The 12,457-nt window shown below is 52.0% G+C and overlaps 6 protein-coding genes across 6 annotated transcripts; 4 read left to right on the top strand and 2 right to left on the bottom strand.

The window, feature by feature from the left end:
- Nucleotides 1-1,240: 1,240 nt before the first annotated feature.
- Z520_06326 (uncharacterized protein) lies at nt 1,241-3,229 on the top strand (the record flags this gene model as incomplete). Its single annotated transcript, XM_016776827.1, has 4 exons — nt 1,241-1,326; nt 1,376-1,596; nt 1,653-1,776; nt 1,831-3,229. 4 exons carry the CDS (start codon nt 1,241-1,243, stop codon nt 3,227-3,229), a joined length of 1,830 nt encoding a protein of 609 aa, XP_016632369.1.
- A 342-nt stretch (nt 3,230-3,571) lies between these two features.
- On the top strand, nt 3,572-4,576 carry Z520_06325 (uncharacterized protein; the record flags this gene model as incomplete). Its single annotated transcript, XM_016776826.1, has 2 exons — nt 3,572-3,687; nt 3,748-4,576. The coding sequence occupies 2 exons, from the start codon at nt 3,572-3,574 to the stop codon at nt 4,574-4,576; spliced, it is 945 nt and encodes a 314-aa protein (XP_016632368.1).
- Nucleotides 4,577-4,830: 254 nt separating this feature from the next.
- On the top strand, nt 4,831-5,379 carry Z520_06324 (uncharacterized protein; the record flags this gene model as incomplete). Its single annotated transcript, XM_016776825.1, has 1 exon — nt 4,831-5,379. The coding sequence occupies one exon, from the start codon at nt 4,831-4,833 to the stop codon at nt 5,377-5,379; it is 549 nt and encodes a 182-aa protein (XP_016632367.1).
- A 447-nt stretch (nt 5,380-5,826) lies between these two features.
- On the bottom strand, nt 5,827-7,363 carry Z520_06323 (uncharacterized protein; the record flags this gene model as incomplete). The annotated part of the gene is made up of 3 exons (XM_016776824.1): nt 5,827-7,059; nt 7,112-7,170; nt 7,228-7,363. The coding sequence occupies 3 exons, from the start codon at nt 7,361-7,363 to the stop codon at nt 5,827-5,829; spliced, it is 1,428 nt and encodes a 475-aa protein (XP_016632366.1).
- Nucleotides 7,364-9,442: 2,079 nt separating this feature from the next.
- Z520_06322 (uncharacterized protein) lies at nt 9,443-9,992 on the top strand (the record flags this gene model as incomplete). The annotated part of the gene is made up of 2 exons (XM_016776823.1): nt 9,443-9,463; nt 9,537-9,992. The coding sequence occupies 2 exons, from the start codon at nt 9,443-9,445 to the stop codon at nt 9,990-9,992; spliced, it is 477 nt and encodes a 158-aa protein (XP_016632365.1).
- A 1,112-nt stretch (nt 9,993-11,104) lies between these two features.
- On the bottom strand, nt 11,105-12,175 carry Z520_06321 (uncharacterized protein; the record flags this gene model as incomplete). The annotated part of the gene is made up of 3 exons (XM_016776822.1): nt 11,105-11,746; nt 11,814-11,887; nt 11,953-12,175. 3 exons carry the CDS (start codon nt 12,173-12,175, stop codon nt 11,105-11,107), a joined length of 939 nt encoding a protein of 312 aa, XP_016632364.1.
- Nucleotides 12,176-12,457: the final 282 nt, after the last annotated feature.

The following is a 12,457-nucleotide window of genomic DNA, read 5'->3' as shown; positions in this document are numbered from 1 at the left end:
TTTGGAAGCTGCTTCTTGCTAGCACTGTTCTGGGGGCGATTCAGACATATATACCAAAAACGCGAGAACTGTATACGAAGCTGCCATGCAGGAGACATTAGATGATGGTTTATGCTGGAGAGTGCGGGGAAGGCTGAGAGGCTGCCCGGGTATCGCATGCTATAGCCGAGTTTCCCCAGCAGTTGGTTACCGAGAAGTGCTGGAGATGGGATCATGGTGGCCCTTGGAAGATGAGAGAACTTGGAGGCGTCTTATCGTTTCGGACATGCAGAGGCTATGCAGAGATCGAGCAGAGGTTGACTTTGGTTCCAGATGTCAAAGAGACGAGATGCCCGGCCACGGAAAAAAGGTTCAACCGAACCTCATGAACAACTTCACTGATTCCCCTTACCACTCACACTTGACACATATCGACTCTATCCCACTCGACTAGAGGGACCACCCTATTACCTACCTACTCGTACACTAGTGTCGACATCTGCGGCTGAAACCTCCATCACACGGCAGAATCAAAGGGACAGCAGCGACTCGGCTTTCGTCAATCAAACGCCAGGGGTTGACAATGCCTGCAGACCACAACCACTCACAACCCATAATTCGAGGCAAGCCACTACAAGCCCGTCTAAGCCTCGCGAAGTTCCGCCCTAGTCACAGTCTGGCCCGCTGGAGATCTCAGGGGCGGGGGGCGAAAACGAAGGATTCGCTTCTCGGGACCACCCGCCTACCCTCGAATCTGATCTTCGTCGCCTCTCTATGACACAGTATACCAGTGTCCCCGATACTTAGGTACGGAGTACACTTCTGGAAACGAATACATGGCTGTTCAACAAACACCTGCAATAGGCACGATGTGACGTTTTATAGCCTGCCATTGAGATATACCCTTGTGGACTCTTTGGGTTCGCAGGCTGGCTGGCAAGGATTCAAGATGGTGAAATTGCTCGGACAGGGGACTCACAGGGCTAGGCCGCCTATCATATGCTTTTGTCGCTTGTATCGCAGCCACTATGTCCCAATGCTAGCATGGATTCCATTTAGGCGTCCTGAGGGTCTTGCAAACAGTGTTTGGGAATTGCTCGGGTGTCAAAGAGTCAGGCTACGCATGGCTGTGCAATGTGGTAGATGCCCAGCAGATATTCCCTATACTCCCTTCATTCTGCTGGTCGCTGAAATTCACGCCGACACCATCAGTCTGTCAGAACAAACTCATCTTCGACCGCGTTATTACTGACTACCGCCAATGCCCAGTTCGAAGCCAGCCTCTGAGACCGCGACGGAGAGCGTCAAGTCCGCCAGTCTACGACAAGGGCTGTCGCTCCTGCGACAGTAAGTTCTTATTCATGCCACTCTCTACTGGGGCCTGATCTCTTGCCAGTGACAAAAATCAATCCAATACACACAATGCCATATTGGCATGGGGCGTCGAGACTGTGGGGCTCTTGATTGCCATCCTTGCTTTTATTGCCATTATCATCACGCTGGCAGTTCATCAAGGCCGACCCCTCCCAGGATGGCCGCATCTGATATCTATCAACGCCCTGATTGCAGTCTTTACGGCAATACTCAAAGCGGCCTTGGTACTCCCAGTAGCATCGGGTATGAACACTCTGGTCCTCCGCCTCGCTCAGGCTGACGTTTTCTCTCTGCGAAAGGCATTTCAAAGCTCAAGTGGCTGTGGTTCACCAAACCTCGAGAAGCTGGCGATCTGGAGCATTTTGACTCGGCGAGCAAAGGGCCCTGGGGCTCGTTCCTGCTACTCCTAGATCTCCGAGGCCGGTGAGACAGGCTTTTCAGAGTCCTCGAGCGAATGCTGATAATCTCTACTTGCAGGCATTTAGCAGCGCTGGGTGCTCTCATCACTGTTCTAGCAACTGCAATCGATCCTTTCTCACAACAAATTCTCAAGTACCATGACTGCTTGCGTCCAGTCGGAGGGGCAAGGGGTACGCCGGCGACAATACCCATCACTAACTACTATGGTGCTGGCTCTTACTTCACCAACGGCGACTCCAAAGCTACCGACGGAAACATGACGGCCGGAATCTACTTGGGACTCATCAATCCTCCTGCAAATCTATCCTCGACCATCGTACCCAATTGTGCCACCGGCAACTGCACCTTCTCCACCAATACAACCGACACGTATACCACGGTTGCCATGTGCAGTTCATGCACCGATATCTCGAAAGCGATTCAGAACAGCTCTACGAGCCAGCTGTCGAACTACACAACGTCTTCTGGATGTCAAATTGGTCCAGGTGGCATCTTTGCCAATTCGATGTACGTGGCCGACGAAAGTGACGATGCAGAGCCTTCTTTCGTCACCATTGACACCCTCGTGGCCCAGAACAACCCCGAAGGTAACAGTTGGAGACCCTTCGCTGCACGATGCAACCTGGTTCCATGTGTGAATACCTACACTGGCAATGTCAGTAACGGCGTCCTGCGCGAGACCTTGGTTTCCTCGAAGATTATGCCCTATATCGGTGTCGACTTCGTCTATTGGTACAGCCTGGTTCTTCCTTCCATCAGCCGCAATGGCAAGGATATAACCTGCTCAGCAACCGCCGAACCACGTCACGACACAGATCTTTGCACGGATATGGGATACACGCCATATAACTTCAGCGCCCCAAATCGACACTGTTGGCCAAACGATTGCGTCTGGACTCTGGGTGTGAACCCCACAGGTGGGATACAGGCTCTCATGCTGCAACTCCTCAATGGTACACAGGTCGTAGACGTGGATGGCGTTCCCGAGGGCGTTCCTTGGGCGGTCAACCTCTGGAATCAGGGAGTCACGAACCTTACGCACTTTGAAACTGCTTTCGCCGGGCTTGCGGACCAAATTACATCTGTGATGCGGCAGAAGGGCGACAATTCGACCACTCCACTCGCGGTGGGGACTACGCTGGGATTGCAGACGTGCATCGGCGTCCGGTGGTCGTGGCTGTCCTTTCCAGCGTCGTTGATCGCATTGACGATTGTGTTCTTCGCCATCACCATCCTACGTATCTCAAGTAGTGAGATCCGTAAAATGTGGAAGTCGAGTTCCTTGGTGTTGTTATTTCACGGTCTGAGTATCTACAGTCTCCACCGCGTAGAGGATGGACAGTCGGAGGAGCAGAGGAACGAAAATACGGAAGATGATGCGAAGAAAGTCACCACGAAGTTGCAGTCGTCGGGCAGCGAGTTTGAGTTTGTCGAGGTTCCCGCTCTCAAGACCTAGTTGGTATACAACAGATATTCTGGGCCTCGAATCATTTTGCCTCAGACAGTATCGCTATCTTTCTCCACCCACACTGTGTCTACTGCCGCATCTTACGCATGATTTGGGTCGTCCAGCCTCATCATGTCTGCTTCCCCATCGGCCATTGCAGTGAAAGCGCCACTAACCCGAGGCGGGATTAGGCTCCTGGGTGGCTCCTGCCCTAGATATACAGAGTACTCCAGTACGAGTAGGCGCCCGGGGCCTTTCAGCCTCATGGCCAAGTTCGCGGCACCATGTTAAAGAATCCTTTCTCAGTGAAGGTATCATATTGGAAGTGCCATTGTGGCATGACTAGCCGCAATGTCTTTTGGCTTCAGTGCAGGAGACTTCATCACGGCGGTTGACTTATCGTGGAGAGCGTTCCGTGCCGTGAGGGACGCCCCCGAAAAGTTTGGGATGCTCGAGGCCGATGTTTCGTATGTCTTGTTGCCTTCCCTTTCGTAGCAATATAGCAGGCTGACCCTCGTTGTCCCCAGCACCCTGAACATTCTCCTCCGGACCCTGCAAGAAGATGCCGAGGATCCAAACTCACTCCTCAATCGGCGGGGAGCCAGTCGCCGGGATACGCTTTTGACAATGGTAAAGACCGTTGAGGAGCAGATGGACGAGCTCCGATGCCTCGTGGAAAAGTACCAAAGCCTGGCCTCCTCCAGGAAGCGAGTATTCGATCGGTTCATGTTTGCGCCAAAGGAGTTGGACAAGAAGCGTACGGCCATCTCGAATCATATCCTCTACATCAACACTTTTCGGCAGAGCATTTCGCAAGAATCTCTTTCGAGAATAGAAAAGGTCCTGGAGGAAGCTGTTCGAGGTCTACGCGAGGGGAAACGTGCTCCGAGCATCATTTCGGTACACGAGAAGAAGGATGAATCTTCCTGGGAGGCTCTCAAGAACGACCTCGCCGACGAAGGCATCCCCAAGCTGGAGATTGAGAAGCACAAGACCGCCATCAAGAACTACATCGAATTGCTGATCAAGAACGAGAACATCTTGGAGGACCCGTCCGATGACGAGGATACCAAGTGGGATTCTATCTCAGTACGGATGGAGCAGATGGCGGTAAGTGAGGAGGGGGAGGAAGATCCCGTGAAGACTGCTCCGAGTCCAAAGACTGCTCCATGGCTGGCAGGTGATCCCCATGTAATCGAAATGGGAAACCCATTCTTTGACTTTGAAGGTCTGCAAAGTGGTGATCTTTCATCCAAAGCCGGCGACATCATTGAGATTTTCCCGCAGTCAAGCCACCAAAACGCATGGTGGACAGGAAGCCTCGAGGATGAGCATGACGACTTCCCTGGTAGGTAAATGTCTGCCGACCCTTGACATGGCAATAACAGCACTGAGAACGGAATCTAACATCGGTGTCTTTCGCTAGCATATTTTGTCAATCTCGATCCGGCATCGATCCCATACCCCTTTTTCCCTCGGTGCAAAGAGGTAGCCACATCAAGCCAAGAACTTCCCAGCCATGAGAAGAGGGGAAAGTCGTTTCTAGTGCTGGGCCTGGGAGCTGCCGTCTCTCACTTCGTTGAAGGAGTCAGAAGGCTGCCTGGTGGCAGATGGTCGGCCCTGAAGCCCTTTGCATTGTTGGAGTCGTGGTCGTTCTCCCTGATTGGACTCAATTTCACCTTCTACCACTATCCCAACAGACAAGATTCTGCGGTGACCTCTATTTATACACCTATTTACACACCAATGCCTCCGACGACGGCATCGTCTTTGTCTGTGACCTGTCGTCCTATGGCCGGTCATTGTGGCTACACGCACCCGAACCAGAGATTGAGATGCTCAAAACTCTAGACTACTTTACGCTCACGTGCCAGTCGCAGGATCTTCCCAAGCGACCAATCCTCCTGTTCATGGACAGGATTCAGGATTTCAGACGCCAGATCGAGTCCGGGTTTGTCCCGCTTCGAAATTGCTTTCCGGAATACCGAGGCGGAGCGGACACGAGCCTGGCTTTGGAATACATTCTACAGCGGTTCAAGAGGTGGACTTGCGGACGCGAGGTCTACTCACATCTTATCGAATCGAGGGATAAGGACTGTATGTCGGCCATTTTCCCGCTTTTGCTAGAGCGTTCAAGTCAAGTTCCCGCGCCCGCCTGAGTAGTTTGAAAAGGCCGCCTTTCAGGTTGCACGGACCGCAAGAGCATCGACATCTGGACACGAGGTACGGGCTGCGGTCTTCTGGCCCCTGGCCCTGGAATTATCGGCATAGTATTATTATCCTGGAATGGGACTGATCCCATATCCAGCGTTGCAGGTTGGATCTGAATGGAAAATCGCTGGCATATGTCATTATCCAGTCGACGTGTTCAAAGCAAGGAAACCGCCCCGGCTCAACAATTTGAATTCCCTTCAGCGGACTGCCTTGGGCATGTCTTCTTCTTTGTTTGGTGATCTCTTTGCTGCATTGACGAAATCAGCTGGGAAGCTACCTAGGTACCGTAATAGGGATGGACATGGAGAAGACACGCAGGGCGAATACAATACAACACAACGAATGCTAAAAATCAGCCGAAACACCACCCGTTCCAAGCCATCATCCACTAATTAAACATACATAGGCGGGCTCCCCTCGCCCACATCGTGCATAACAATCGTAGTGGAGACATTCCCTCCCTCCTGCTGATCCCTCTGTGGTCGTCCCGTCTCTCCATTCCCCAGCAATAGACGTCGACACCTCGGTCCACAGGGCGCTGCAACGGGCCCCAAATCATAGTATATCTGCAGAGGCACTTCGAGCCGGAGTTTGGTCTGGCTTTTAATGCCCAAGACTTTCACACCTAACAGCAAACTGTACTGTTGACTCGCCGTGGGGCTCCAGAACGTAGGTACGAGACCGTGCGGAATGGTGAGAGGGCAATAGAAGTGGCTGTGCCAGATAGCGCCGTCGACTTTCGAGGCATGTGCGTCGTCGTCGCTTAGTCCCCTGGTGCGGAGCTCCCGCTTCTCTTCATCTTTCTCTTCTCCCACGGCGAAGGAACCATCATGAGTGCTTCCTTCGAAATGAATCGAAGGCCTCCTCCAGGCAGCCACTGCGGGGTCTACGGGGAGACCCATTACAGCACCAAGCTGAAACACCTTATCGTTCATCCGGCAACTGCTGGTTGGGGTCAACATTGTCTGGCCGGGGAATTTCTCGAACGCAACTGGGCTGTAGAATGTCTTGGCCCGCAGGCAAGCCTGGACCTGGATCTTGACTTTTTGGTCCAGGAGACTTCGAAGTCGACCTTCGTCCGCGTGTGATGAAGCCGGGCGTGAAAGACGGACGCTGAGGTCGACATGGGCCACCTGGTCTGAATTCCGACAGCTGAACGCTACCGCAGCTGGCTCTGTTGTCGATATTGTGAGGCGAAGTTTGGGCGATACCAACAGCCTTCGGAGAGCGCACTGGGTCTCGGCGACGGTTCTGTATTCTGCGGCAAAGTCACCCAGGCTGATCGGCGGCAGGCTCGAAGAGCTCTTCCAGATCTTGATGGGCTTCTCTTCCCTTAGAACCCGTGTGTTTGATGACGATTGGTCAACCAGCGCGACTTTGGCAACGAGATGATAAGAAATATTGGGTTGCGCGAAGACTCTGCCGTGCTTGCGGCTCCACACAAGTCTGCCGATTAACATCGTCGGGGGAAGCTCAAGACCGCCATCTGGCAATTTGCCTGCGCCAGATGATATTGTGCTGGATATCAGGAAATCAAAAGGGATTCGATATGTTGAGAGGCAAGTCTTCTGGGTCACATCGCTAACTTTAGTGACAGAACGCACATCGTGATTCTGGTAGAGAAACTAGATCATCGGTTAGCTTTGACAAGTCATAAGTACATGTGGACTCCATTACTTTGTGTGTAGAAAACGTCGTGCTGCGGTCATTGTTCGTCGTGTGGATCAGCGACAAGCCTGAAGCAGCACTCTTGTCAGTGGGATGAGAAAGCTGTTCCATATGGCTTCGCATACCTTCAAAGTCAATCCTCGCACTGGAAATGGCCGTTGAAAATGGCACTTTGATAATGACAGACCCACGTATATGTTCTCCGGGGAGCCAGTACTGTTGTTCCGATATATCGAAGGCGATACTCAGGTTCTCCGCCATTTGGCTGCTGGGCTGCGACTGCCACAAGTAGTTCTTTTCTGCCTGCTTCTTGGAGGCTGCGCAGGCTTTGTTGCAATAATGGTCGTATACTCTCGTTTTGGTCTGAGGGATTCGTCTTTCTCGTGTATGAGGCAAGAAATCCTTTGAAAAGAGATGGGAAGGACTGTTATATCGCTCAACGAACCGTGCTGTGACACATGACACCCCGTACACATATGAGAGCTCCACGTATCGAGATACGAGGATAGCATAAATGACGCTAGAAGTATAGCTTGTTGGTGTCTTTACACCCCTTCGGAAACGTAACTTGGATACGGAAACAGGGATCTGGTTGTAGAGAGAGATGACGTATTGAAATGAACGACAGCCATTCAAACCAGAGAGGTTCCCCAAATGGCATTTAGAGAAGATGGGCTGGCATATGGTTAGGCAGTCAACGGATGGAGACAAAGGGAAAGCGCGTGTTGAGACAAAGACACCTACCCGCCCGCGCCCAATGCGAGCCTGCCGATCGATGTAGAAAGAGGGTTCATCTGTGCTGATGCCCTCAGTCAATTGACCTCGAACAGAGTATTGCTTGTACCGCCTGTACCGTAAATTAGACCGTCCTGTTGGTCCAATCCTAGTCATAGACAGCCGTTAGGGCTGCAAGTTCGGGTTAGCATTTGTAGTCAAAGCAAGCTTTGGGCATGAGGCCGCCAGTTCGCGCGAAACACTTCGTGCTGATATCAATAAAGTAGTTCAGGCGCTTATCCTTTTCTGCCATCATACTTAACGAGCTTGACGCCAAATAGCGAGGTCCTTCAAACAAGGCGTCCCGCTCCATTCAATGAATTTGTTCTCAAAAGCCAAACGCATTGTCGGAACGAAATCTACCCAAGTCGTGGGAAACAGGGTCTAGGAGAGTATTTTCACAGGACCATTGTAACTCACGGGAGCAACTGTGTTGGATATTCCCGCAGCCCCAAAAATAGAAGCATTATATGTCTCGGGTGTCGATCACTGCTGCGAGGTCACTGAGATAGTCTTGGGGACGGAAGCTCCACGTGACAAGTGCAACAGCATCACGAGTTTGCCGTTTGAATACCCAGTCCTGGACGAAGGTACGAGGCTCTTGGGAGGAACCTTGGAAATCTGTATTGCTGAAGCCGGTGGTCTGCAGAAGTAGATACTTCCATAACACGAGGTAGTGATCCTGTGTCCATGAATGTTGATTCGTCAAAAAATGGCCGGCAAGTGTGCACACGTCAGTCAGGCCCCTTGCTCGGTGGCTAGTATCCGAAGTAGCAAGCACACCTGCAATGCCTTTCCTCGAATAACGTATTACTCGGTATTTCCCTCATGCTCGTTCGTATTTTCCGAAAACGGTATTGAGTGTCGCTCTATAATAGAGAGAAGTTGGGGGCCGGTGCACCGAGTAGAAGAGAAGGCTAGTGCAAGCCAACGCCTGCGAGTTGTCTTCAGCGTGAGCCAATATCAACAAAATATACCTGGTGAGGATGGTAAGGATTAAAAAAAGAAGACGTCTACTCTAGAGGAAGATGGCGTCTCCACAAGTGAGGGAAGAGCATAAGGAAGGGGGGCTTACTCTGAGATAGATTGGGTGGGAGCTTACTCGTGTTGAACGTACTCGGTATTACGGTTCTACATACTACGTACCTAGGTACCTAGGTACCGAGTACCGGCTTCATGGTCGATGGCTTCCATTGCGCAGCACTGGTCGTTACAACGCTCCACCGTGTCAAGCTACAGCTCGACAGGTTTTGAACGGTGGAGTACAGACACCACGAATTTTGCAGTCTGATATCAGAGCTCAATTCCGCGTTAAGAATACTCTGAGCTTTTCTACTGATATATCCACCTTGCAGCTTGGAACAAAACCCTACCGATCAGAACCCTAGGACAGAAGAGCTCTAAGTGTACTCACCTGCTCTCATCCACCTCCTCTGACTACATCGCTTTGACCCGATCCTGCCAACTTGACCTAAGCTCGCAAGCTCCCAAAGCCAAAGAAAGAACGTTATTCTATTCCATTCTGTGGTTCGGATAGCAATTTTGAAGCCCCCCAAGCGCCCAAACATGGGCTTCACCACAGGCTTTGTGAGCACCACCCATTCCTCCAACAATCCCTCACAGGGCGAGGTAACTCGTACTGACCAGACACTTCGAATAGCTGGGTGGAGCAACACTAACCTACTCTCTTCTCTACCTTTCTCTATACGTTCACCGCGCAAACCGCAATGTTCAACGCACACTCCTGTCCCAACAAGCCACGCTACTAAACTCCGTCGTGGAACCCGCACCCCCCTTGCCTGATCCCCCAGCATACGAAGTCCGCCGAGCTGGAATTATAGAAGAGCTCAAGGACAGGTGGAATAGAGAGGTGGCGAGAATAGTCAAGAATGTGGAGGAGACTGACTGGTCGAGCGTGAGGGAAGACGTCGAAGAGAAAGTGGGCAATGTCTGGGCTAGAATGAGACAATCGCAGACCGGCAAGGAGGTGGAAGACAAGGTGAAGGAGGTGGTGGATGTTGGAAAGGAGAAGGTGGATGAGTTGGTGGGTGCTGGAAAGCAGAAAGTCAAGGAAGAGACGACACAGGAACCGACAAGGCTTTTGGAGTTGAAATGAGAGTCGCGTCCCACTGTCGAAGCAGCATCCTCCCTTTCGTTTAGTGCGAACGGTCTCGTTCCCTCCACTCCAAAACTGCTGCAGTCATTGCGATCCATCACAGCGACAAGTGTCTGTTCACGAACAGCTGGGCAGTTTTCGAGACGCCTTTTCAGCCGCTGAGCCTTGGGAATCGAGCTCAACCATATCATACTCGGCCCGGACGACCGTTTGACCTTCTCTGCCCAACAAGGTATTGGATCTCCAGCAAATATTGCGCACTGAGCAATCCCCAGCGCCCATTCAGTCCTCCCGTCTGTCTGAAGAGGCTGGTGATTGGCATGTTGAAACAGAGTTCAAAGAGCAGGGTGGTTTCATTTCTGTCTTGGGGCCACCTTTCGATTTGCGACCACCGAGCCAGCAATATCAGTCTACTCGTACCAACTCTCGCAAAGAAAGGATGAAGACATCTTGAAGGGCTGTATCTTTTGGACGCAAGGTCTTTTCTTGACGAATAGTTCAAGCCGCTCCATGTCCCACAGCACCTCATCAGGATAAAATCCGAAAACTCGTGCCGATTACGATATGGGTAAGACAAAGAAAGGAGGACAGGCCAAGATCTGACGAGAAGAGGAGAACGGTGGAGGAAAGATGAGAAGTCGTTCAGGGAAGGTGCCCAAATATTTCTAGGGTATTCTATCACAACAAATTGAAATCTGGTTTTCCTTTCCATTCCTTATCGAGCTGGGACCTTGAAGTATCTCTCGCTCTGATTTTCCTAACGCAGGTCACTTCCCCATGACATGCCGCCTCCGGCATGCTGCTCGTGCTGGACCTTCAGCCTTCAAGCAGCAATTGGGTCACATAAGAAACCAACGCCCGTAACACCATGCATGCTGTTGTTTGAGTCCTCGATCATTCCATTCAAGAAGTATCCCCCCAGTCGCAAAGTGTTCCTTGTACGGCGAGTAAAATCGTCATCTCAAGTTGCTCATTCGTCGTCATCATTGATTCATCGTATGGCTCTCTGTGCATGTTCGCTCACATTTCAGTCTTTGCAAGGGATCTTTCGTCCACGCAGCATTCCTTGCCTGAAAGCGCTCTGCAGATAGAGAGCAGCAGATACCAAGTACTCATGATGTATTCGTCGTCTGGGCCAGTTCGTTGGCCCTCTGCAAGCTCTTTTCCAAATCCTTGACCCTTGCTCTCAATGCCTCGTTCTCCCGCTTCACGGCCTCAAGTTCCGCCCGCTGCGACGCCGCCTCTTCATATCGCGCTTGCGCAATAGCTGCATTGGAGCTCGGAGAGCGTGTCATTGCGTGATGAGGGGCGACAGACGAGGCGTCCATCGTCGACGACACGGAGCTGCGGTGCGGATATGCGTATCCTCCTTGGGTCAAATGAGGGGAAGAAGTAATCGAACTAGATCGAAATCCCGGCGTAGAGGTCGAATTTTGTCGACTCATGTCCGGCCTGCTCATTTCCATGCTGGGTCGTGCGCTGGCTTGGACACTCTGGTCTCGTGGAGCGGCTACGCCAGACACGCTGGTGTTGGCAGCATTGGTGAGACTTTCACGAATCGAACGTGCTGAACGAGTGGAAAGGTTCGAGGAGGAACGATGACGGCGGGTGTTTGTGGGAATGATGGTGGTTCCTGTTGTGGTTGTATTGTACGGGTCGCTGGAAAACAAGTGCTCGGAAGTGGAGGAGGTGGTAGAGGCAACAGAGGCTGTTTGGGCTCGTAGAGCAGACAGTTCTCGCGTGAGTCGATTGACCTGGCAGGCGTCATCGTCAGTGCCATTATCTTGCATGCCGTTGTCCTCGCCCGCGGCGAGTGCTTACAATGCTCTCTTGCTCTTTTTCAAGTTCCAAGTGTAATTCAGCCGCCGTGAGAGGTCTGGGATGTCGGATAGGCCCTGGTTCATTCTCAGTGGCCGACTCTTGAGTCTTTGGGAACAGTCTGTGCTCGTTTTCTACTGACCTGGGCCCAAACCCACTCCTGTGTTGTCCATCATAGCCACCTGTGAGGGTCTGGGTGAGCTCGGGAGACTGTTATTCTGAGGTAGCGGCGGAGGCAGCATTTGTGTCGAAGTTCTCCTCGACGCGGGCACAGATGGGGGTTGTGGTGCGGCAGAACTGGTCCTTGCAGCCTGAGAGTTGGAAACACCCCGAGGTGATCTTTCAATCGAGTTGAGGTCGGGCATCTTCGCGTTCATTTAAAAAAGGAGCACGGGCGTCGTTGTCAAGATAGGTGTCGGAGAAAACACAATGTGTTCTGCGAGCCAGTTTTACAGTCGCCCATCAAATGGAGGAGTCGAAGGATGCGGTCAAGGGCAAGTGGTAGTTGTGCAGGGCGGGCCTGACAACCTAACGACCTAACGATCTCTCCTCTACAGACGAGGCGAACACTGAGCAGACGGCACAAGACGTGGAAAGGGATGAGTGGTCTTGACTGAGGGCCAACGAAGCAAGTCTCAGGTTCACGC

Source organism: Fonsecaea multimorphosa (genome assembly GCF_000836435.1).
Source record: "Fonsecaea multimorphosa CBS 102226 unplaced genomic scaffold supercont1.11, whole genome shotgun sequence".
Taxonomy (NCBI): Eukaryota; Fungi; Ascomycota; class Eurotiomycetes; order Chaetothyriales; family Herpotrichiellaceae; genus Fonsecaea; species Fonsecaea multimorphosa.
The sequence above is the reverse complement of the archived record's forward strand: the minus strand, read 5'-3'. Positions and strand labels throughout refer to the sequence as shown.